This window comes from Nyctereutes procyonoides, unplaced genomic scaffold (genome assembly GCF_905146905.1).
Source record: "Nyctereutes procyonoides isolate TBG_1078 unplaced genomic scaffold, NYPRO_anot_genome, whole genome shotgun sequence".
In the NCBI taxonomy this organism is placed as follows: Eukaryota; Metazoa; Chordata; class Mammalia; order Carnivora; family Canidae; genus Nyctereutes; species Nyctereutes procyonoides.
The window spans coordinates 29,505,939-29,530,302 of NW_026575048.1; the positions used below are offsets into that span (position 1 = coordinate 29,505,939).

General features: G+C 36.5%; 3 protein-coding genes across 3 annotated transcripts in view; 1 reads left to right on the plus strand and 2 right to left on the minus strand.

Moving 5' to 3' along the window:
* The window catches only part of NDUFAF7 (NADH:ubiquinone oxidoreductase complex assembly factor 7), a 52,267-nt gene extending 50,293 nt beyond the window's left edge, over positions 1-1,974 (plus strand). The window contains exon 11 of the transcript XR_008664691.1: positions 1,848-1,974. The gene's annotated coding sequence lies outside the window, so the exon portion shown is untranslated. The remainder of the gene's footprint in view (positions 1-1,847) is intronic.
* PRKD3 (protein kinase D3) overlaps positions 1-24,364 on the minus strand; it is an 89,986-nt gene that overhangs the window by 29,164 nt on the left and 36,458 nt on the right. The window contains exons 3-8 of the mRNA XM_055326978.1: positions 19,876-20,014; positions 18,256-18,387; positions 17,384-17,541; positions 10,214-10,406; positions 4,978-5,055; positions 1,936-2,119 (exon numbers count right to left, since the gene is read on the minus strand). Coding sequence (XP_055182953.1) covers positions 1,936-2,119; positions 4,978-5,055; positions 10,214-10,406; positions 17,384-17,541; positions 18,256-18,387; positions 19,876-20,014 — 884 coding nt within the window. The remainder of the gene's footprint in view (positions 1-1,935; positions 2,120-4,977; positions 5,056-10,213; positions 10,407-17,383; positions 17,542-18,255; positions 18,388-19,875; positions 20,015-24,364) is intronic.
* Positions 1-24,364, minus strand: part of LOC129510768 (60S ribosomal protein L31-like) — a 255,999-nt gene that overhangs the window by 21,857 nt on the left and 209,778 nt on the right. The window lies entirely within an intron of this gene.

Below are 24,364 nucleotides of genomic sequence, written 5' to 3' on the forward strand. Positions count from 1 at the left end.
TAAAAATCATATAAACACTATAAACTCATCAGCCCTTTTTAAGACAATTGAGCTAAAATTTTTCAAAATATCTAAGAGAAATAGTTTAAGAAAATAAATTAACCCCATTATGATGATACACAATTGATTTATAAAAGACTAAGATAATACTGCAAGTTCTCATTATTTGTCATCAATATTTTGTGAAGGGTGATAACACAGAACAATGCACAGAGCAGAAAGAATTCTCCCTAATTAGAAGATCTGAAGCCTGGTAGAGGGTCTCATTTGGGAATTCTGTTGAGAAAGTTTCTTTTGCCCTAGGCAGCATGATTAATTAGTGAATTCATAACAAGGTAAAAAGTAAACTGCTTTTCAAATGTCAATTCCATTATTCATGTTAACAAAAAGTATTTCTAGTAGAAGACACTGAAAGGAAAAGGATTTACAGATAATAATTAAGAAAATTTAAAAAATAGGGACACTTGGGCAGCTCAGTGCCTTTAGCTCAGGGCGTGATCCCTGGGTCCTAGGATCGAGTCCCACATCTGGCTCCCTGCAGGAAACCTGCTTCTCCCTCTGCCTAAGTCTCTTATGAACAAATAAATAAAATCTTAAAAAAAAAAAATAGCGTACTGAGTTAAATCAGGTAATACAGAAACATGGGTCAGGAATAACGCAGCTGGAGGAAAAGAACAATTTGAGGGCTATGTGTGAAAAACATATAGTTTTTCAGTTTCAGTCTCAGTTAAATATTTTCTTTTAAATTATAAAGTATTCATGATTAGTTTTTTTAAATTTATTTATTTATGATAGTCAGAGAGAGAGAGAGAGAGAGAGGCAGAGACACAGGCAGAGGGAAAAGCAGGCTCCATGCACCGGGAGCCCGATATGGGATTCGATCCCGGGTCTCCAGGATCGCGCCCTGGGCCAAAGGCAGGCGCCAAACCGCTGCGCCACTCAGGGATCCCAGTATTCATGATTAGGAAGCTACCGAAGTTCTCCTGATAGTCTCTAAACTGAGTAAATATTAAGTTTTAGTTCAGAATAATGATAGGGGTGCCTGAGGGGCTCTGTTGTCTAAGTGTCTGCCTTCAGCTCAGGTCATGGTTGCAGGGTCCTAGAATCAAGCCTCACATCAGGCTCCCCTGCTTAGAAGGGAGCCTGATTCTCCCTCTCCCTCTGTCCCACCCCCGCCCGTTTGTGCTGTCTCTGCCAAATAGGGAAATTAAATCTTAGTGAAAAAAGAAAATGATAATGATAGTTAATAGCTGTAATCTAATGATAAGCAAAAATGAATAAATGATCACTCAGCCACGTGAGACTGGTAAATGATCCATTTTTTCTAAATACCTCCTGGTTGCCAATGAAAACCAAAACCTGCCAAAATATTAAAATTTTATCACAAAGTAGTATATCCTATAAAGCTGTATATACAGAAAAACTGAATTCCTATAAACATAAGAGGATATTTAAAAGTTTTATAAGCCAAAAGCATTTTTACAAAGTGCTAATAGTCTAATAAACTGTGGTATATGAAAACTGCTCCCAAATTCGTCACCATCATCTGTGTGCAACATCTGCAGGTATACATTAGTACTGGTGTTTCTGACATCGATAATCTGCCTACATGAAAAAACTGGTTGCTTTAACTGATAGTTCAATTCTGACACCTTGTGGTGCCTGCTCCACAGTGGGATATCATCTAGGCTACACTTATACAAAGCATTTTTTTCTTCAAGAAAACAAGGATTCTCACACCTTCCCATCTTGAGTGGATGGCAGGAGTGATATAATTTATTTCAGAAATACTGTGGTACATGTAACAGAATTAGCAACAATTTAATTAAATTTTAAATTACATTTAGGTTCCATGTAAAGAGACTCTTTCTTAAGGGAGCGCCTTGGACTGACCCTGCTTTGGGAAGCAGACTGTGGGACATGTACATGCACTACCTGATTGTTTTCACGGCTTCCTCATCTCTTTCCACATCAAGATCAGATGGATCCAAGAAGAACATTTTGTCTTCTGGAGGAGATGGTTCTTCTGTGTCATCCAATCCCCGACTACCATCACTGTTCATATCACTGCTGTCGATATCCATAGGTATATCTGTATCTGCTCCCAGACTGGAAGGTTCTGGCAAAGTTTTAAATGAATTCAAAGTTTTCTATTAATGGGAGATCAATACATCTAGATAGAAAAAAGTATATTAAATGTGGGGGAAAAAAGCTTTAAGACTCTCAATGAAAATCTAGGAAAATATCTTTATGACTTAGGATAAAGCAGTATTTGAGGAAGATACAAAATCCATATACCAGAAGGAAGAAAAGTAATTTGATTAATTATAATTTAAATTTCCACATGACAAAAGATACTAAAAGCAAAGTAAAAAATTAGCCACCACTATAGTATGTTGGATTAACTGGTTTTCCACAAAGGTCCAAGGCAATTCGTTGGGAAAAGAATAAATAGTCTACTCAAAAACTGGTGCTATTTCAACTGATAGCTACGTGCAAAAAGGTGAAACTGGACCTCTTTCTTAAACCAAATAGAAAATTAAGGTAGATCACGGGTCTAAATATAAGAGCTAATTTTATAAAACTCTTAGAAGAAAACTCTTCCTCAAACATAAATCTTTGTAACCTTAACACCAAAAACCTAAGTGACAAAAGAAAAAATAAATTGGACTTAAAAAATTTTTGTGCTGCAAATGATACCTCAAGAAAGCAAAAAGCCCAAAAGAAGGGGAAAGTATTTACAAATATCAAATAAGGGACTTGTATTGCAAATATTTAAAGAACTCTTATGATTCAATAATAAACTGATATAAACAGTTAAATGGGCAAAGGATAGGAATAAGATATTCCCCAAAGCAAATGTAAAAATGACCAAACAGATAGTGAAAAGAAGTACATGTCAATTAGCCATTAGCAAAATGCAAATCAAAACCACAATGAGGTATCACCTCATACTCACTAGGATGGCAACAGTCAAAATGATAGACAATAACAAGTGGTGAGGAGCATGCAAAGAAATCAGAATCCCCACACATTGCCGGTCAAAATGAAAACATTTAGCAGTTCTCTGTAGGTTAAATACAGAGTTACCATATGACTCAACAATTTACACAACTAGATACCCGCCCAAGCAAAAGGAAAATCTATGTCCACAGAAACTGTACTCAAATGTTCATAGTGTTATTCATAATAGCCCCAAAGTGGATACAACTCAGATGTCCATTGACTGGAAAATAAAATGTGGTATATTCAAGCAGAGGAATGTTACTCATCCACAAAGCAGAAGGTAGTATTGATACATGTTTAACATGGATGAACCCTGCAAACATGAAGCTATGTGAGATACCAGTCCCAAAAGACTACATATTATATGACTTTATTTATACGAAATGTCTAGAATGGACAGACCCGTAGAGATAGAAAGTTGATTGGCAGTTGCCAGGGGCTAGTGTGGAAAAGTGAGGAGTGACTACGAGAGTGTATGCAGTTCTCTTTTCAGGGTGATGAAAATGTCCCACCACTGGACTATATTGACAGCTACCTAACTTAGTGAATAAACTAAATGTGTAAAGTATGCAAATTATCTCAATAAAGCTACTCTAAAAAATGATAAGCATAACTGAGAGAAGGTGTTTGTCAAGTATAACTGACAAAGAATTATTAGGTAGAATTATGAACAAAACTCCCTGCAAATCAATAACAAATAAGCAAACAGAAAAATGGACAAACCATGTAAATAGGTAATTTACAGGGGAAAAAACCCTAAGTAAACAGTCAACATTTGAAAGATTTGTCAAGCTCAGTATACAAATGTACCTTAAAATCAATATAAAGAGTATTTGATAACCATTTATCAAACAGTAGAAAAGTACAAAAAGATATGAACCATAAATCTAGAGAAATCTTTAGACTTTGGTCTAAAGAAAAACTGCATTAGTTCAAAGTAACCCAAATGAAAAAACCAATCACGTTGTCAGTGGTGTTAAATAGCAACCATAAAATACAAGCCATTAAAGGAAAAAAGTTTTAAGAAATTTAATTTCCATTCCTTATGCTTTTTCTCCTATAGAACTATTACATCCAATTTTTACCAGTCTTGTAAATATTAAAGAAAAATTATGCTTAGAATCATTACTCCTTCCTTCCAAAAAGGTAATCACTTCAAATTAATATAATCTCGAAAAGAGGAAAAAAACCAACAGGACCCATGGGAAAATGTCTAGGGAATGACTAAGGGAGACAGACAGTGAGGCAGTACAATGTGTTCTAAAGACTATGGACTCAGAAGCCAACTACATGGGTTCAAATCCCAACTGTAAGTTTCTGGCTACATTTCTTGAGCAAGTTAACTAATGTCTTTGTGCCCAAGTTCACTCTTCTTTAAGTACTTAAACTCCAAGGGGTGTTCTTAGTTTAAATGTCAATATATCCGGACTCCTGGGTGACTCAGCGTAGAGCCTCTGCCTTTGATTTGGGGCGTGATCCCGGAGTTCCGGGATGAGTCCCACGTCGGGCTCTTTGCATGGAGCTTGCTTCTCCTCCCTGTGCCTCTGTGTCTCTCGTGAATAAATAAAAAAAAAATCTTTAGAAATAAATAAATAAATGTTAATATATGTAAAGAGTGAAGAACAGTTCCTGGCATACAGGGGCAGTAAGTACTAGAACAACGAAAACCTTTAGGGACTACAGCAGGATGTTAAAATAAGTCTTTTTATGTCTAAGATGGAAGAGAATATGCAGCACCACTGGCAATATTAGACTACAGAGTAGTAACTGGTTAAAGGAAAAAGGGGAAGGCATAATGACTAATAAAAGTGTACCATTATTGATGTCTGCATTTTGTTTATTAAGTCTTAAAAAGTCAAAGTTAAGAAACAGACAAAATACAATATGCAAATATAACCTTATACAAAGATAATACACAAAGAATTGTGACCTTTTCTAATCCTTTATGGAAATTAAGATAAAGAATTTTACCTCCATTGAAAGTAACCTCTCCAAGGCAGTCCCTTGGTACTTTTGATGCACAGCGTTTATGGCAGTTGAATTTACAATCTGAAATAAAGTATTTGGTTTATTAATTTATGAAAAAAGTCAGGCAGTATCAGATACGGTTAGAGACTTTTTAAAGTTTGCCTTTACTCAGAACTCAGGTTTGGGAATAAAGGTCTGGTTTCAAATTCTGATGCCACCTCTTAATAGGTATTTAACTCCTCAGGGCTCAGTTTCTTATTTTTTTTTTAAGTTTTAATTTAAATTCCAACTAGTTAACATAGTATAATGTGAGTTTCAAGTGTGCAACATAGTGGGATCCCTGGGTGGCAGAGTGGTTTGGCGCCTGCCTTTGGCCCAGGGCGCGATCCTGGAGACCCGGGATCGAATCCCACATCGGGCTCCCGGTGCATGGAGCCTGCTTCTCCCTCTGCCTGTGTCTCTGCCTCTCTCCCTCCCTCTGTAAGTATCATAAATAAATAAAAATTAAAAATTAAAAAAAAAATAAAATAAAAAAATTAAAAAAGTGTGCAACATAGTGATTCAGCACTTCCATATAACACCTGGTACTCAAAGTGTACTCCTTAATCCCCATTACCTATTTCACCCATCCCCCCACCTACCTCTAGTAACCATCAGTTTGTTCTCTTAGTTAAGAGTCTTTCTTAGTTTCTCTTTTTTGTCCCCTTTGCTTGTTTTTTTTTTTCTTAAATTCCACATGCATAAAATCATATGGTATTTGTCTTTCTCTGACTGACCTGAGAACAGGAAATAATCTCCCCACTGTGTGCCCCAGGCACTCTTCAAATCATTGTTTCCACACTGTCCCTGGGGTTGTTTGCCTGCCCTTTTCTCCAAGAGCGGACTCGATGCCTCTAGATTCTTTGATGCCTCTAGACTCTTGGAGCCCAGTCCACTGACACTTAAAACTTTGGACATGAAGTCCTCTGCCTACAAGAACTCACAAAATTTAGCCCACCTTGCTTTCCAAGCCAGTGGACGGGGAAACATTCTCCTGTGCATTCCTCTGAGTGCTCTTCTCTTGCCCTTCTCTATGACCATGGCTCCCTCCCCTCTGCAGCAGCCAGGACCCATTTCTCCTGTAAACAATGTCCTGCACTTCCTGCCTTCTTTATTGTGGCCTCTCTCTACACTTAATTGTGGAGTTTGTTCTGCCAGTCTTCAAGTAAATTTCTGGGATATTTAGGATGCTTTGATAGCTATCTAATTGTATTCTTGGGACGAATGAACCTGGATTCCTCCTACTCTGCCACCATCTTCCCCATTTCTACCAATGGTCAGTTTCTTTATCTCCATAATGAAGCTAATACTATTCATTTGATAGACACATTGTCAAAATGTTGCTGAGAGCTCCATGTTTCCTTCCCTTAGCCTCACATTCATCTTTCCACATTCCCTTTAAGAGTTTCTCAGGCTAACTACTTTTCCAACATATGTCAAGCACTTACTTTCAGTCCCTAATTATTAGGGCCTGGTGCATATGCGGAAGAGACTGAGACTCTACAAGCTTCAATTAGGAATTAGTAAGGGCTTTCCCATACAGCCTTATAAGGAAGGACTAAGCTGCTCATGCACAAGATTTCCCACCTTTATGCACAGTTTTCTTTAGCCTGCAAGAACATCAGAGTTGACAGCACTGCAGATGAGTGTCAGGTGCAACGTGTTCAATACTACTGTGTAAATCAGCGGTTCTCAAACTGTGGTTCCTGGACCAGCAGCATCAGTATTATTAAGACCTTGTTAGAAATGCAAACTCTGGGATCCCTGGGTGGCGCAGCGGTTTGGCGCCTGCCTTTGGCCCAGGGCGCGATCCTGGAGACCCGGGATCGAATCCCACATTGGGCTCCCGGTGCACGGAGCCTGCTTCTCCCTCTGCCTATGTCTCTGCGCCTCTCTCTCTCTCTGTGACTATCATAAATAAATAAAAATTAAAAAAAAAAAGAAATGCAAACTCTTCTGCCCCACCCCAAACCTATTATATCAGCAGCTCTGGGAGTGTGTTTTAGTAAGTATTTTTTAGGTGACACCAAAATTGAGACCCACTGCTGTAACTACTGTCTACTACTACCTTCCATCTTAGAAATACATCTACCAGCAATATTTGGATAAAAATGATTTCAAGTCCTGACTCAGAATGATTTTGTAATCCTTATAATTCAAGAAAATTCTGGGTATCATACCAATGGCATAAGGTAAAGGTCATTATAAGAAAAAGTCTCATGATTAAAAATTTGGGGATCCCTGAGTGGCTCAGCGGTTTGACGCCTGCCTTTGGCCCAGGGGTGATCCTGGAGTCCCGGGATCGAGTCCCGCATCGGGCTTCCAGCGTGGAGCCTGTCTCTGCGCCTCTCTCTCTATCATGAATGAATAAATAAATCTTAAAAAAAAAATTAAAAAAAATTTGGCGGGTGACAAAACTTGTATTAAATAACTGTCTTTTTAAGTGAAATGCCCTAGAAAAACTGATATATAATATTACTATTAATATATCCCATATATCTTAAATAATTGGTGTACTTCTTATTCTCATGAGGTTTTACAAATTGTGACAATAACAAGATTTGTTTTCCCTTTGAAAATGTATAGCCAGATTTGTGGCCTGCCTGAGCAAGTATGTTCGAATGGCAGGCATTTTTATTTCTCTGTACTCCTACCAATGGTTTTGTTCCCTTTTTTAAGATTTTATTTAAATTCAAGTTAGTTAACATATAGTGGATTAGTTTCAGGAGTAGAATTTAATGATTTGTCAGTTGCATTTTGTCAGTTGCATATAATACCCAGTGCTCCTTACATCAACTGCCCTCCTGCCTTCTCATGTTTTTATTGACTTGTTTATGTTTTCTTGTATTTTATATATGCTTTCAAGCTGCCTTGAGTTTTAATTTTCACAGAAGAAAATAAATAGGTGAATGAATGAATACTGCTGTTTGGAACTTTATGTTTTCCTCAAATGATTCAGTTTAAATGTTTTAACTATATTATTTTTTTCGTTTTTAGCTTGACAAGGTGAATGAAAATGACTTTCACTTTTTTTTTTAAGATTTTATTTAAGAGAAAACATACGAGAGGTGGGGTGGAGGGAGAGGGAGACTCCTTGCTGAGCAGGGAGCCCAATATGGGGATTGATCCCAGGACCCCTAAGATCATGACCTGAGGCTGAAGGCAAACACTGAAGCAATTGAGCCACCCAAATACTACTTTTTAAGTATCTTAATTCATATTATAAAAATAGAGTAAACACTAAAATAAGTGATTGTTTTTGACTAATAATTAAAATAGCTTAGCTATAAAAATGTATTTCTGAACCAATATAAACACAAACATTATTCTTTTAGAGTTCTAAGAAATTAAACCAAAAACCCAGTGGCAGAACTGACTTTATTTCAAAATTCATTAATCTACATATTTATTTTAGGTCCTCTATAAGATGTCGTACTGCTCTGCATATCATTTTAGAATATTTCTGTTCAACAGAGCAGCACTATTTATAACCTTTACTAAGATTATCTTATTGGCTAGAATTTACACATCTGTTATTAATGTTCTTTCCCAAAACATTCCTTAGTGGCTGCTTGCCAATACACTTTAGTGTTGATATTTTAAAGTATTAATTTATATATTAATTCATATTCAGAAGTAAGCTGCTGAAATAAAATGTCAACATTTAATTATGCCTGCCTGATAGTTATTAAATGCCTGGCAACAAAGGCACAACTCATTCTCTATTTGATGTTCTCCTATGTTGCCATATATGGGCAAGAGAAGTTTTCTATATATGTAAGTTAAATTTACGTACAATTATTTGGTTCTGTATTTATAGTTGCAAAGACCTCAACTTTGATGTTTTATTTAGATAAAAATAGGTAATTCAATTCCTCAACTACATCTACTTGTAAAAAGTAGGATATTAAGAATTGTTAAAATAATCACATAAAAAATAAGTACACAGGATTATAGACAGGCTATTTATACAGCACACTGGCTCAATAATTACTAAGACATTTTAAACTCTACTTTCGTCTTCACTACAGCATGGTTGTGAAGAAGATATGAGACAAAAAGATAAAATCATCTTAAAAAGCATAAAATCATTACACAACTATAGGAAAAAATATTCTACTCTATTAGAAACCTGGTTCATTAAGAGGTGTTTCTAGAATATTAGTATACAATAGTGTTTCATATCCAGATATGGATAATCCCTATCACAATTCCAGGGGCTTCTACTATATTCTTCCTACTTTAGTACAATTCTTCTCTGGAGTAACAGTTTTAATATAGCTCTCCTAGCTACAGAATTAAAAACAAAAACAATAAAACTCAGAGTGCCTGGGTGGCTCAGCAGGTTAAGCGTCTGCCTTTGGCTCAGGTCATGATCCAGGGTCTTGGGACTGAGTCTCACATCGAGCTCCCTGCTCAGTAGCAAGTTGAGTCTGCTTTTCCCTCTGCCTTGTCTACCCTGCTCATGCCCTGTCTCTCAAATAAATACAATCTTAAAAAAGAAAACAACAAAACTTCTGTAATATGTTTGTGTGTATGAATATTTAATGGAAAGAGGAAAACATTATTTTATATTTTGGGTAGCATCTGGGTTTGAATCAGAAAGACTTAACTGAAATATCTGCTTACTAACCATACTATACTGGTTCGTGTTAAGCAACCATACCTTATAAATCCAAATTCTAGTTTTTCTCTTTACATTCTAACTTTCCTACAGCGTAATTCTTGGTACATAGTACACATTCTGCAAAGAGCAGTTGTTAAAAAATAAGTATGTACATGCATATTTGTATGTATTATCTTTTTTAAGTTAACTAGGGAACCAATTTCTTTGCCTAACACTTCTGAAATATAAATATTTTGAACCAAATTTGCTAACATATGAATTGTACTTAAGAAAAACATCCAATCTTGGGACGCCTGGGTGTCTCAGCGGTTGAGCATATGCCTTTGGCTCAGGGCATGATCCTGCGGTCCTGGGATCAAGTCCCACATCGGGCTCCCTGCATGGAGTGTGCTCCTGCTTCTGCCTATATCTCTGCCACTCTGTGTCTCTCATGAATAAATAAATAAAATGAAAAAAAAAAGAAAGAACAAAAGAAAGAAAGAAAGAAAGAAAGAAAGAAAGAAAGAAAGAAAGAAAAAAAGAAAGAAAAAAAGAAAGAAAAAAAGAAAAGAAAAGAAAAACATCCAATCTTACCTTTACACTGCATTCCTTGGCGAAAGAGGCCTTTCAGTAACCGCTTGCAATACTGACATATTGTGGGACGGGTGTAAGAATGAACAGCAAATGTGTGTGGAACTTTTACTCTGCACATTACCATCTTTTCCATCCAGATTGGGCGACCACTCCAGGAAGGAATTCTCTTACTTGGTTCTTGGTGAACATGTGACTAAAACAGAAGTGATTTTCATAAGTTAATATTAAAAATAAAGTATTAAGAGCAAGACTTAACCACAAGTCATTTATTTTGAACACTGAAGCCAAATATCTAAAAATGTACATCTCAGCAATTTCCTCTGGGAGCTTAACTTACCAACACTTGAATGTGAATAGTACAGATATTTTGCTATTATTTATGCTAAAAAATTTTTTTCATCTTCACAATATGATCCTCTCAATAGATGCAGAGAAAACATTTGACAAAATACAGCATCCATTCCTGATCAAAACTCTTCAGAGTGTAGGGATAGAGGAAACATTCCTCAGCATCTTAAAAGCCATCTACCAAAAGCCCACAGCAAATATCATTCTTAATGGGGAAAAACTGAGAGCCTTTACCCTAAGATCAGGAACATGACAGGGATGTTCACTCTCACCACTGCTATTCAACATAGTACTAGAAGTCCTAGCCTCAGCAATCAGACAACAAAAAGAAATAAAAGGCATTCACATTGCCCATGAAGAAGTCAAACTCTTCCTCTTCGCAGATGACAGGATACTGTACGTAGAAAACCCAAAAGACTCCACCCCAAAATTACCAGAACTCCTAAAGCAATTCGGCAGTGTGGCAGGATACAAAATCAATGCCCAGAAATCTGTGGCATTTCTATACACTAACAATGAGACTGAAGAAAGAGAAATTAAGGAGTCAATCCCACTTAGAATTGCACCCAAAAGCATAAGATACCTAGGAATAAACCTAACCAAAGAGGTAAAGGATCTATACCCTAAAAACTACAGAACACTTCTGAAAGAAATTGAGGAAGACACAAAGAGATGGAAAAATATTCCATACTCATGGATTGGAAGAATTAATATGTGAAAATGTCTATGCTACCCAGGGCCATTTACACATTCAATGAAATCCCTATCAAAATACCATGGACTTTCTTCAGAGAGTTGGAACAAATAATCTTAAGATTTGTTTGGAATCGGAAAAGACCCTGAATACCAGGAGAATACTGAAAAAGAAAACCAGAGCCGGGGGCATCACAATGCCGTATTTCAAGTTGTACTACAAAGCTGTGGTCATCAAGACAGTAGTACTGGCACAACAGTGGCACAACAGACACATAGACCAATGGAACAGAATACAGAACCCAGATATGGGCCCTCAACTCTATGGTCAACTAATATTTGATAAAGCAAGAAAGACTATCCACTGGAAAAAGGACAGTCTCTTCAATAAATGGTGCTGGGAAAATTGGACAGCCACATGCAGAAGAATGAAACTGGACCATTCTCTCACACCACACACAAAGATAAACTCAAAACGGATGAAAGATCTAAATGTCAGACAAGAATCCACCAGCATCCTAGAGGAGAACACAGGCAACACCCTTTTTGAACTTGACCACAGGAACTTCATGCAAGATACATCTATGAAGGCAAGGGAAACAAAAGCAAAAATGAACAATTGGGACTTAATCAAGATAAAAGATAAAAAGCTTCTGCACATCAAAAGAAACAGTCAACAAAACTAAAAGACAACCTACAGAATGGGAAAAGATATTTGCAAATGACATATCAGACAAAAGGTTAGTATCCAACATCTACAAAGAATTTATTAAACTCAACAGCAAAGAAACAAACAATCCAATCATGAAATGGGCAAAAGACATGAACAGAAATTTCAGAGGAAGACATACACGTGGCCAACAAGCACAGGAGAAAATGCTCATCACTTGCCATCAGGGAAATACAAATCAAAAACACAATGAGATACCACCTCACACCAATGGTGACAGGAAACACCAAATTTTGGAGAGGATGTGGAGAAAGGGGAACCCTCTTGCACTGTTGGTGGGAATGTGAACTGGTACATTCACTCTGGAAAACCGTGTGGAGGCTCCTCAGAGTTAAAAATAGAGCTGCCCTACGACCCAGCACTGCTGGGGATTTACCCCAAAGATACAGAAGCAGTGAAAAGCCAAGACACCTGCACCGCCATGTTTATATAGAAGCAATGTCCATAATAGCCAAACTGTGAAGGAGCCTCGGTGTCCATCAAAAGATGAATGGATAAAGAAGATGTGGTCTGTATATACAATGGAATATTACTCAGCCATTAGAAACAATGAATACCCACCATTCGCTTCAACGTGGATGAAACTAGAGGGTATTATGCTGAGTGAAGTAAGTCAATAGGAGAAGGACAATCATAATATGGTTTCACTCATATGAGGAATATAAAAAATAGTGAAAGGGATTATAGGGGAAAGGAGACAAAATGAGTGGGAAAAATCGGAGAGGGTGACAGAACATGAGAGATTCCTAACTGGGAAACGAACAAGGGGTAGGGGAAGGTGAGGTGGGTGGGTGGATGAGGTGACTGGGTGACAGGCACTGAGGGGGGCACTGGATGGGATGAGCACTGGGTGTTATACTATATGTTGGCAAATCAAACTCCAATAAAAAATATACCTAAAAAAACCAATATGTATATCCACTGATGAACTATTATTTGTCAGGCACATATAGCATTTTACAAATAAAAGTCTTAAAATGAATTTGTGACATTTGGATCCCTTGAAAAACGTTACCAAGAAATTACTCACAAGAAAAATAAATTCAGAAAGTGTTATTATTGTTCATGTTGAATTACTGAACATGATGTCTGAAAATATTTTAAAACATGTCCTGGTTTTGCAAAGTTATTTTTATAAATACTAAAATATGTGTTAAAGACTGAAGTCTAATGATGATGATATAAAAAATGGCAGATACAAATTAAGACAACTTTACCCCCAATACTTATGCTTTAGGAGGTTTCTTGATTTAAGTACTTTCTATTTATTTGGGCTTTTCCCCCCCAGATGAACAAAAAGGAAAATTAAAGTTATTGATTAAAAATTTTTGTGTAACCTGAAGGATAACTAGATACTTATAACTGTGATCTTTTCTACATATATAAAGGAAATGATCAAATTAAATTATAGGCCAGTTTAATATGGCCCATCACATTCATTCAACCTTTACTGATTATATTATAGACCAGACCCTACACTTTATATCACAGAAACAAAAATGAGTATAGTCTATGTTCTCAAGCACAGAATACCAAAAAAAAATTAAAAAAAAAAAAAAAAAGCACAGAATACCAACTCCCATCTGGATGTTGCAGATTTTGCTGTAGCTGCTTGCATCTTCAGTGTCAGAACTGAGATCCTGAGATCTTTCATAAGCCTTCCATAACTAGTAATGTCTGTAGCCCAGGGAAGTTGAATCATTCTACATTGAGATGTTCAACCAATAAAAGCAAAAGAAGCCAGAGGAAACCAAGGAACAGAGAAGTATATGAAAGAATGAAGGGAGAAGCAAAAAAAGGCTTTTTGGAAGAAAGTAGGAAGACGGAAAGGAAAAAAAAGAAAAGGGCATACAAATGGAGGAGAACATTATAAAAAAAAACACAAATATAGTTTCTGATGGATGGTTTTTCACTAATGTGTCTCCACAAATGTTCTAAAGCAAATTATGAAGCAGTTTAATTTAAGAAAAGTACATAAAGAATGTTTAAACCCAAACCAAACTTGCTTGCTTCAGCTTCCCAAGATCTCTCACTCTAGTCTGGCTGACCCACCTGCCAGGCAGCCTGGTACAGAGCACTTTCAGCAAAAGGTACGCCACAGTGATCCTGCAAAGCTAATAAAGAATCCAACGAGAACCAGAAACAGATGTAGGCTTTTGTGCATCCCTGGCTCTCTATTCTCAACACTCTGCTTCTCTTGCTCCTGCTTCTACCACTTTTGGTTTGTCTCTTTTATGTTTAAAACATACAAGACAGAATAAGACTGATTTGCCAAGTCATCATCAAATATATAGGATACCCCTAAAAGGAAAACCTTTCATAACAGATCTCTTCATATGCCAATGTCCAGCTAGCGACTGACTGTCTTTTGTCAGGTTCTCCTGGGATTGGATATCAGGAACATGATACAAAGCATGTGTGCTAGGAACTACGCAGGGGACTGTGGTTGGAGCAGCCACCTAATTACTACACCTACTTGTGTAGTAATTTATTTTAAATATGAAAAAATAGGCTCAAAAGGATGCATATTACTAAGTGCTAGTATCAAAATCAAGACTTAGCCCTATGTCTTCTACATGAAGTCCAGTGATTCTTAATCTTTTCCCCATCCAAACACACCTAGGCATACACAATCTTATCAGTGATTGTGGTTTATCACTCTGTGAAGTGAGGAAGGCAAGAAAGGTATGGAAGACTGAACCAGAATCTGGAGAAGGAGGATACTGGTAAAATCACCTGGAGCATTTGGTGAAAATGGGACACTGATAGAGTAGAGTACCTAGAGTTGAGTGAAAGTTCTCCTGCCTTGCTCTAATGGCCCCTCTTTACAAACTACTACTTAAATTTTTATTTATTAATGTGTAGCCAGAAGTTCTCTAAAAGTAATCCAATTATTTTCACAGTATGAGTTTCAGCTAATATTTGAAGTGAACATTTGCTCAAAAAACTTTCTAACAATGTTGCCAACTCAATTAAATGTAATAATAAAGGCAATAAAAGCATTTAAGGGGGCAATTCCCTAATTACACATATTTGACTTTGGAATATTATTCAGTGAAAAAAACACCTCCACTTTTATGCACACACTTAGCCCAACAGTTTCTTTTTACCTTGATTCTGTCCTGTCCTGGCCCCTCAGGCATTTGCCCAAATGTACTGCTAGGAACATTCCTCTTTCTCTCATCTCCAAAGAGCCATCATTCAATTCTGGTCTCCCCTGCCTCAGTGGTCCCGTTGTAACCAAATTCAGTGAACAGCCTATCTTCTTGTGCTCCTCCCTCTTTACTCGCTTCCCTTCAGACTGACTTCAGACCTATAACAGAAATTGTCTCCTTACATATAAATGATGACAACCTCAGAGTCAGATTCAGAAGTTTCTCCCAACTGGCCTTTTTTCAAGCTTATCTCAGTGGTCAGTGGTCACAAGGAAAAAAAGGTTAATTATCTTGACTACTCAGAAACTTTTCTTCCTCATTCCTTATCTATGAAATCAGGATAACAACTGTCATACCTTCCAGGACTGTGGTGAGGATTACATGAGAAAAGACAAGTAAAGAATCCAGCATGAAGCTTGGCACGAAAAACTTAGGAGGCTCTCACTGTGTGGCCATTTGTAGTTAGTTCTTCTCTAACTCTGGTTCATTTTCAAGGTTGCACTCATTTCCTCATTGCTGTCTCCTCTATTCCTTTAGAGTATCCTCTTTTCCCACTCTCCCTTCCCTCTGATTTTCCTCCATGAGCCCTTCTCTTACTATGCCTTTTTCCCTTTTGAGACTGCCTACTTGGACTGATAAAAACCTTTCTGAGGTAAGTTCCACTCTACAATTTCTCCTCGTTCTGAAATACTCTGCACAATCTAACCAATTCAAACACGTCACTCTACTTCTTCTACTTCTCTAAAGAATTTTCATCTTCAGGATAAAATGTAAACTAATGACTTAAAACTTGACACCTTATTATCTGTTCTGTCCTATTTCCTAAACTAGTATCACTCCTCTGGGGTAACTGGCAACCCAGCATCATTGGTAGAACTCTTACAACATATCTATCCCAGGGACCCCATTCCTAACTAAGTTTCCTGTGCAATTCATCTATAAAATGCACTAACTTTTCAATTACCGGTCTTTCCCCAAGCTCTTGCATATGCTTATAATAACTCTTTGCTCGCAGTTCCTTATACAATGGCACTCTTTTTTTTTTTTTCTAAGTTAAACATCTTACATTAAGGCTAAACAAACAACATGGAAATATGGGATTCTTGTGAAAGAACTTCAGAAGCTTTTATTCTGATGCCTCAGTATAACAAAATATTGTGGCTACGATATCAAGACAATAGCCCAAAGGCTTGATTTTGCCATTAATTTATGGAAAACCAAAGGGGTTACAGAAGCAACTAAATGATGAGATTGCAATCTATGGTCAAAGATCATTTTAAGGACTAGCAAATGAACAAAGGAGTTATTTCTTTCTTCCCTGATCTACTGTTCTACTCTTTAGAGGTACAATATATTAGGGAAAAAATCACTGATTTAAAAATAGTATCTGGGTTTAATTCTAATATTGCTTACCAATTTGCTCTGTGACTTGAGTCAAGTTATCACTATTGAGTCTCAACTGTCTCATTATGTAAAGAACTACTAAGATATCTCACTGGAATATTGTAGGGGCAATGGGTTCACTCATTCATTCATCACTGAACACCTACTTAGTACAAGGTATTGTGCTGGGCATGGTAGGGCACACAAAGACATGAGCACTGTCTAAACAGATCATAAATTTCTGGAGGACATTATGATATTAAGGTAGAATGCTATACACACCATTAGAGATGTTTGAGAAGTGGTTTGCCATTCAGCAAATAAAATAACTTCTAGGTAAAGGGAAAATCCAGGAAAGTTAGCTGTTGAGCCAAATCTGGAAACAGCATATAGAAGGGACACCAATAAGAGCAAAGGTAGATGGAATAATGGTGTGCTTGGGGTATGTTGAATAAAACAGATTGCTGGGGGAGGGTAGGAAGAACGGGCTGTTGGAAACATAGAATATATAAAGGATTCCTAGTGGAGAGCGAGATAGTCAGAGCTATGTATTAAGCTATAGTGAAATAAGACGATCTGACTGTAGTGTGTAAGATGAAGTGAAGTATGGGAACCAGAAGTTGGATACCGGTTAGGAGGCTAATGCAGTGGTCCAAGTGATAATGTGATCCCAAAGTATACAAAATGCAATTCATTACTACTAGGTAAACTCTGTCTCCAGTAATACATTTTAAGCTTCTTAAGTGTAGCAATGTGAGTAGTCTTTAGTACATAACTTATGTTCTAGGATGATATCATATATACTGTAGAAATACAATGAATAAATAGTAAAATGCCTTTTTGTTGCCTTAAAATACATACCTCTTCTGTGGGAAGGGGTACATAATCAGTCTGTAGGAGTCTTGGAAATGAGAGGCCAGGTCCTGGCAGAGATACATTTGATAAACGTCTCTTTCTTACTCCACTACAGTTATTTGGAATCTTAAAAGCACATCGTTTGTGATAATTTAATCCACAGCCTAAATATATTTTAAAAGTAAAAATATAGATTAAAAAAACTTTAATATATAATAAGCATGTTACATAAAAAATTGATGCTTCTTTTATTTATTTTCTCTGGCAGCAACAGTAATCCTAATTACGAACTTGGATGACAAGCTAAATGGGAGCCAAAAAACTGAATGCAAATTATTAGGCTCCACCCCAAACTGAATCAGAAAATCTGGGGATGGGTCCCAGCAAAGTATATTTTAACAAGTCCTCGAGGTGATTCTGACACATGGTAAAGTTTGAAAACAACTAGTTCAAAGCACTTCAGCAAACTGTGCACTGTTTACCAAACTCCTCCCATGATTTGTAAAATTAATATGAAATCTGAATTTCAGTATTCGTAATTTATTTTATAGCTTGTTTATATAGCTTTCATGGCACAAGAGCAGTTGAGTAGTTGCGACAGAGACTATTAGCCAATAAAACTTAAAATATTCTGTAAATATTTTACAGAAGATACAGAAAATCTTCACTGACTCTCCATCTTAGAGTACTTAGAGGACTCAGAAATGTGCATCTGACTCCTACCCCCAGCAACTCTAATTCAGAACAACTAGATCTGTCCAATTCTAAGCTCTGGTTATCACCTACTCAGCAACCAATAATCTTATTCCTTCATTAATGATGAGAAAATGCAAATGCAAAATCTTATTTCAAATGATACAAAAACTTAGAACACATACCTTCACATTTCAGTCCTTGACGTACCAATCCCCAGAGCATCTCACCACAATAATCACAAAAAGTAGGAGCTTTATAAGAATGTACATATAGAGTATGTGGACGAATCTGGAAATCTTCTACTGTGGCCAAAGCTTTTAAAAAGAAAAGTAGCAAAATAAAACCTGTATCTATAATTGCAATGAGATTAAGAATGTTGATGTCAAAGTATACGAAATCTTTTTTTCTCTAAAAACTTCATTTATCATAAAAATAAACTGTTTTTGGCATTTAATATTGTGGTTTTCAAACTATTTTAGGAAGTTCATCAACTCCAAATAATTTGAGCTCCAAAAGTAGGTCTGTAGGTCGATATTTCAACCTCCAAAAGCATATTTACATACTGACAAGAACACAAATAGTTGGTAGGTTTATTCCTACAATTAGAAACTGTTTAACTTATAACACTGGGAAACAGAACACTAAAGTTAAAAACAAACAAACAAAAGGCAAAGAACCCCACATAAAACTGAGGAACTTAACCTTAATGGTAAACACTCTGAATTCTAACTTAGGATTGCAGTTCATAAGCTGTCTGTTCTTGATAGTTAAGAAAAAGAGACACTCCTCCTCTTTGTGAGCAACTGAACACTAGTAGATACATATACCAGTAGATATCCTCTCACCTCCACCTGCAAGTCACTAGTGGATATCTCCGGCCTGATGAAGGGTCCAGGAGGAATGGGTATAAGTACTACCTCCAGGGAGGACAAGGAGTGAAACTCTTCCGGAGTGGAGAGGAAGACAAGGATTGGGAAATGTATACATCTTGGAGTGGTAGTGCAGATGAATGATTAATGTAGGGACTAGATTAATGGAAAGGATCAAGGACTAAGGAAAGGTGTTGGTAGAGAGGATCTCAAGAACAGGCTGCAAAGATGAGTTTGAGAAGTAGAAAAAATGGTGGCAGAAGTCCGGACTCTTAGCTGGCTTTCCGTCCTTTCCCTCACTCTCTTTTCTCTCTCCCTCTCTCCTTTCCTGTCAAACAAGAAGTTCTGCAGGCCTACTAGGTACATTCTTTGTTCCTCTACATTTCTTGCTAACAATCCTGCTGTTGAATGAGATCAGAAACAGAAGGAGCTAAGAACAACAAATGGCAAGAATGGGTGGGGGGAAAATGAGGGAGGTAAGAAAATGTGCACTGAGAACACACAGGGGAAGAAGCAATATTGAAATCATGGGAAACATCAGTACTGCAGTTTCCTCTTCCACATCTTTATTATTTCTCCTTTTTTTCCTGATTTTATTTTTTGAACCCCAATTCTCTTTTATGCTCTTCACAGAAATGGGGAAAAGGAAATTGAATTTCAGTATAATTGTTTTATTTCTTTGATTCAAAGAGTATATTCCTCTTTCAGTTCCAATGATAATTCCCTTAGCTTAGTAACATTCAAATAAACAATTCAGGGCTTATTTTCCTACTTTTTTATCTGTGATATAATGTTCCTGAAAGTAAAACTCACATGGTAACCATCATTATAGATAAAAGAAGTTAAGCAACTATAGTACCAAAAATAAGGTTCTTTGAAAAAAAACAAAAACAAAAACAAAAGGCAACAAAATAAAAGAAGCTATTTGCTTACCTGAAAGAACAACTTCTACTAGGTCTCCTTCATGTATTTCATCTGCTGAGGTAATCAGCTGCAAAATATTTTCTGAGTTCATGTCATGGCGAAAGAGAAGAATTTTGTCATACATGCCAAAGAATCCACACTCTGGAAACTACACGAAAACAGCACTTTATCAGTATAGCCAAAGGCTTCTATTTTTGAGTAAATGTCTCAATCTTATGAAAGAATTTTACACATAGTTTTTAGCCTAAAACTGTCTGCTAACAATTCTATTAATATCTAAAAGAGCAACCACGTATCCTTAATTTTCAGATTGAAAAATAGAACAATAAACTTAAATTATCATCTTAAAGCATGTATCTCTTAGAAGTATAGGATTTCTTTATTCAGTTATTGATGGAGAATATAATCTTGAACTTAACTGCTACTCTATATTACATAGCCTGAGATAAGCAGTCTTTCCTGTCCTCTAGACGGAGCTTCCTCCAAAGCTACTAGCCACATACATTTAAATTAAAATTAATTAAAATGAAATAAAAAGTTCAGCTCCTCTGTCACTCTAGCCACATTTCATGTGCCTAATCACCACCTTAACTACTGACTTGCCTATTATTTTGGACTATGCAGATATAGAACACTTTCATCATCACAGAAAACTCTACTGAATGATGCTCCTAGAAGATTAGTAATTCTCAAACTATAGTCACAGGAGTATCAATTCCAACATTTTTGACAAATGCACCTAGGGCTTCTAGCATTTATCTGATACTTTTTTTACTCTCTGTAATTACAAGTACATGATTTTTTATGGTAACTTTCTTTTTACTGTTTTGGATTAAGATTTATTTATTTGTGAGAGAGAGAGAAAGTGCATACAAGTGGGAGGAGCAGACAGAGGAGAGAAAAATCTCAATCAGATTCTGAACCATGGAGCCTGACACAGAGCTCAATCCCAGAACCCTGAGATCATTACCTGAGCCAAAATCAAGAGTCAAATGCTTAACTGACTACATCACCCAGGTGCCCCGGTAACTTTCTTTTTAAAAAACCTTTGACCAGAGCAGAAGATTTGCAGATCTGTTCACATGCTCTATATATATTATTTCAAGGCTTCTACATTTTGTGACTACAGAGCTGACACTTTTGGTGATTGGCATACGAAGGACTACAATATGCAGGCGTGAGCTCTAAAAGTTTTTACAGTTAATAAAGTTATTTAAGAGAAAATTTTAAGTACTGGCCTTACAAAATTAATTTCTAAATCAAAACCAAGACCATCTTCTTCTAAAGTACCAGTGCCTTGAGAAATACTGCTGTAGGTATTTCAAATTTCTTTTATCTCAGAATTGTATATCCTCATTGACTTAATTGGTTCCTCAGAGAATATCCTTTAATGTACTACTATACAGCATGTCACTGGCCTGCACTGAATGGCTTGATATGTATGTCACACTAAATTGTAACTGCGTTTATTGCAGGGATGTTGCTGAGGATATGGTTCACCTACTTCATATGGTAGCCCTTCTTTGTGAGGACTCATAAAAGAAATCTCTCTGGTTGGTATTATGATATGAACAATTTGATCATGCAACTACTTACTCATGTATTCTTTTTACCCGCTGGAAAAAACAGCAAAATTTGTGGCCCACTCCCAACATGAATCTAGGATCTTATAGCATGTGTTTTAGGTGGAAAAGCCTTATCTTCTGAATTTAATGTTTCCATTAAAAATTCATATATATATATATATATATATACACATACACACACATGCATATATATATATATAAACGTCTAAATTTTATTGGAAAAATATTAAATTAAAAAAATGAAAACAATGACTTAATTAGAAATTGGAGTTGAAAAAAAATAAATAAATAAAATAAAAAAAATTGGAGTTGAATTTTTAAACCTGAATAAATAATGAAAAAATACAGAAATATTTAGAATTTTTTATATTAATTCTACTTTCAGTTGAGTTATTAATAACACAAAAAACACAAAACTTTATTTTTTTAACACAAAACTTTATAATATGCTTTAAAGATACATCTAACAGTATAATAATTTTCAATTAAAAAGTAAAATATAGGGATCCCTGGATGGCGCAGCGGTTTAGCGCCTGCCTTTGGCCCAGGGCGCGATCCTGGAGACCCGGGATCGAGTCCCACGTCGGGCTCTCGGTGCATGGGGCCTGCTTCTCCCTCTGCCTGTGTCTCTGCCTGTGTCTCTGCCTCTCTCTCTCTCTCTCTGTGTGTGACTATCATAAATAAATAAAAATTAAAAAAAAAATATAGGGATCCCTGGATGGCGCAGCGGTTTAGCGCCTGCCTTTGGCCCAGGGCGCGATCCTGGAGACCCGGGATCGAGTCCCACATCGGGCTCCCGATGCATGGAGCCTGCTTCTCCCTCTGCCTATGTCTCTGCCTCCCTCTCTCTCTCTCTCTCTCTCTCTGACTATCATAAATAAAAATTTTAAAAAAAGTAAAATATAGAATAAAAAATGTATTTTTATTACATTTTAATGCTTGAAATTAAAATTTTATAAAATTTTATTATCAAATTAGAAAACACCTAATAGCAGTAAAAAGTCTCCATAAATTAGTTGCAACAGTTTTTTAGTATTATTAAAAAAAGATTCCATATTCCATCCTGGAATACCTGGGGCTCAGTCAGTTAAGCATCTGGTCACAAGCCCCTTGTTGGGCTCCCTGCTCAGTAGGAGTTTACTTCTCCTCCCTCTGCCCCTCCCCCCTGCTCATGCATACTCTCTCTCAAATAAATAAAATCTTTAAAATATATATTTGTATGAATAAAACTCATTTTTAAAGTTCCACATTTTTTTTGCATGTCTTCTAAGTGCAAGGGATTTTTGTAAAGTAAAGCCGCCCTCCCCTCCCCAGGATCTTATCAAACAAAATATAACATGCTAAGGGAAATGCCAAAAATGAAAAATAGATAAAATTCTAGAAGAGGGGAAAAAAACTGTAATTAGGAATGTGGAATATCACTTTAACATTGATAACTGAAGAGAATCATAAAAGAGAAGCAAGGTTTCCATGGGCAAAAAGTGAAAGTGAAAGTATAAAGGTTGAAGTGGAGAAAACACATAAATACATTAATGGGAGAAAGTTAAGTGGACCCCCATGATTGAAAAATGAGAGGAGGGCTGAGTAGAAAGAAGGCAAAAATGCACACAGGAGCCCCATGGGGGCTCAGTCAACAGAATGGGGTTCAGGCTTTGCCACCTACTAACTATAGCAGCTCATTAGATAAGCTGCTTAACCTCCCTATGCTGTTTCTTGTCTATAAATCTGGAGTAACAGGAATACTGGCTTTATAGGACTCTGGCCAAAATTAAATTACTTGATACTCTAAAATAGTAGTGTCTTAAGTAAATACTAGTGATTCTTATTATCTTACATCTAAGGGGGGAGAGATGAAAAGAATCCCAGAGAAAGGCAGTGACATGATCAAATGTGCATCTTAAAAGCATAATGCTGATGTGCAGTAGGGACTAGAACAGGAAGAGACTAGAGCAAGCTCCTAAAAAAGGCTGCAGCTATTGGTCAGGAAAGAGGTAGCAGGGTCTGGATTATTCAGTAAGAAAATGTAAAGCAAGACAACAAGGAATAATTATCTCTCAAATCTATCTTTGGTAAATTACATGGATCATTAGTATTGTTTTGACCAAACCAGAAGTCCCAATAACTAAAGAGCTAAACAAATATATTAATGAGAGAAGAAAAACATTAAAAAGCATGTGGCTTAGGAAAAAAATACATATTAAGTAATCTTCTTGATAAACACATGACCTAGTGAATTCATACTGGCATTAAGAAACTGAAGAGCAAATATAAAGAATGATAGGGAGTACTAAGAATATTTACTTAAAATAAGCATTTGTGCACCAGGCTGGAAAACCCTCAGTGATGATAAAGAAGTAATTTTCCAATCTAGCAAATGTTTACATAAACTATATTCATCTATAGGTTGAGAAATACAGAGTTACAAGAGGGGAAAAATGTACTAAATATCTTGTAAAAAAACAGATTTCTACTATTCACAATTATGATTTATAAGTGGGATTTGGTAGGATATTTAGGAATCATCTGAAAGTGAGAGCACAAAATGAAGCAACAGAAAATAGGGTCTGAAAAAAAAAAGCAAAGGGGTATTAAGTATTGCCATCTAACATCAGAGAAGAACTAAAGCCAAGTTTTAAAAACATTATGAAGTCTTAAGGCATGGGCATATTAAAAATAAACATCTAGGGCAGCCCTGGTGGTGCAGCGGTTTAGCGTCGCCTGCAGCCCAGGGCATAATCCTGGAGACCCGGGATCGAGTCCCACATCGGGCTTCCTGCATGGAGCTTGCTTCTCCCTCTGCCTGTGTCTTTGCCTCTCTCTCTGTGTGTGTCTCTAAGAATGAATAAATAAATAAGTAAATCTTTAAAAAAAAATAAAAAAAAAATAAACATCTAAAAAAAAGAGGGCAGCCC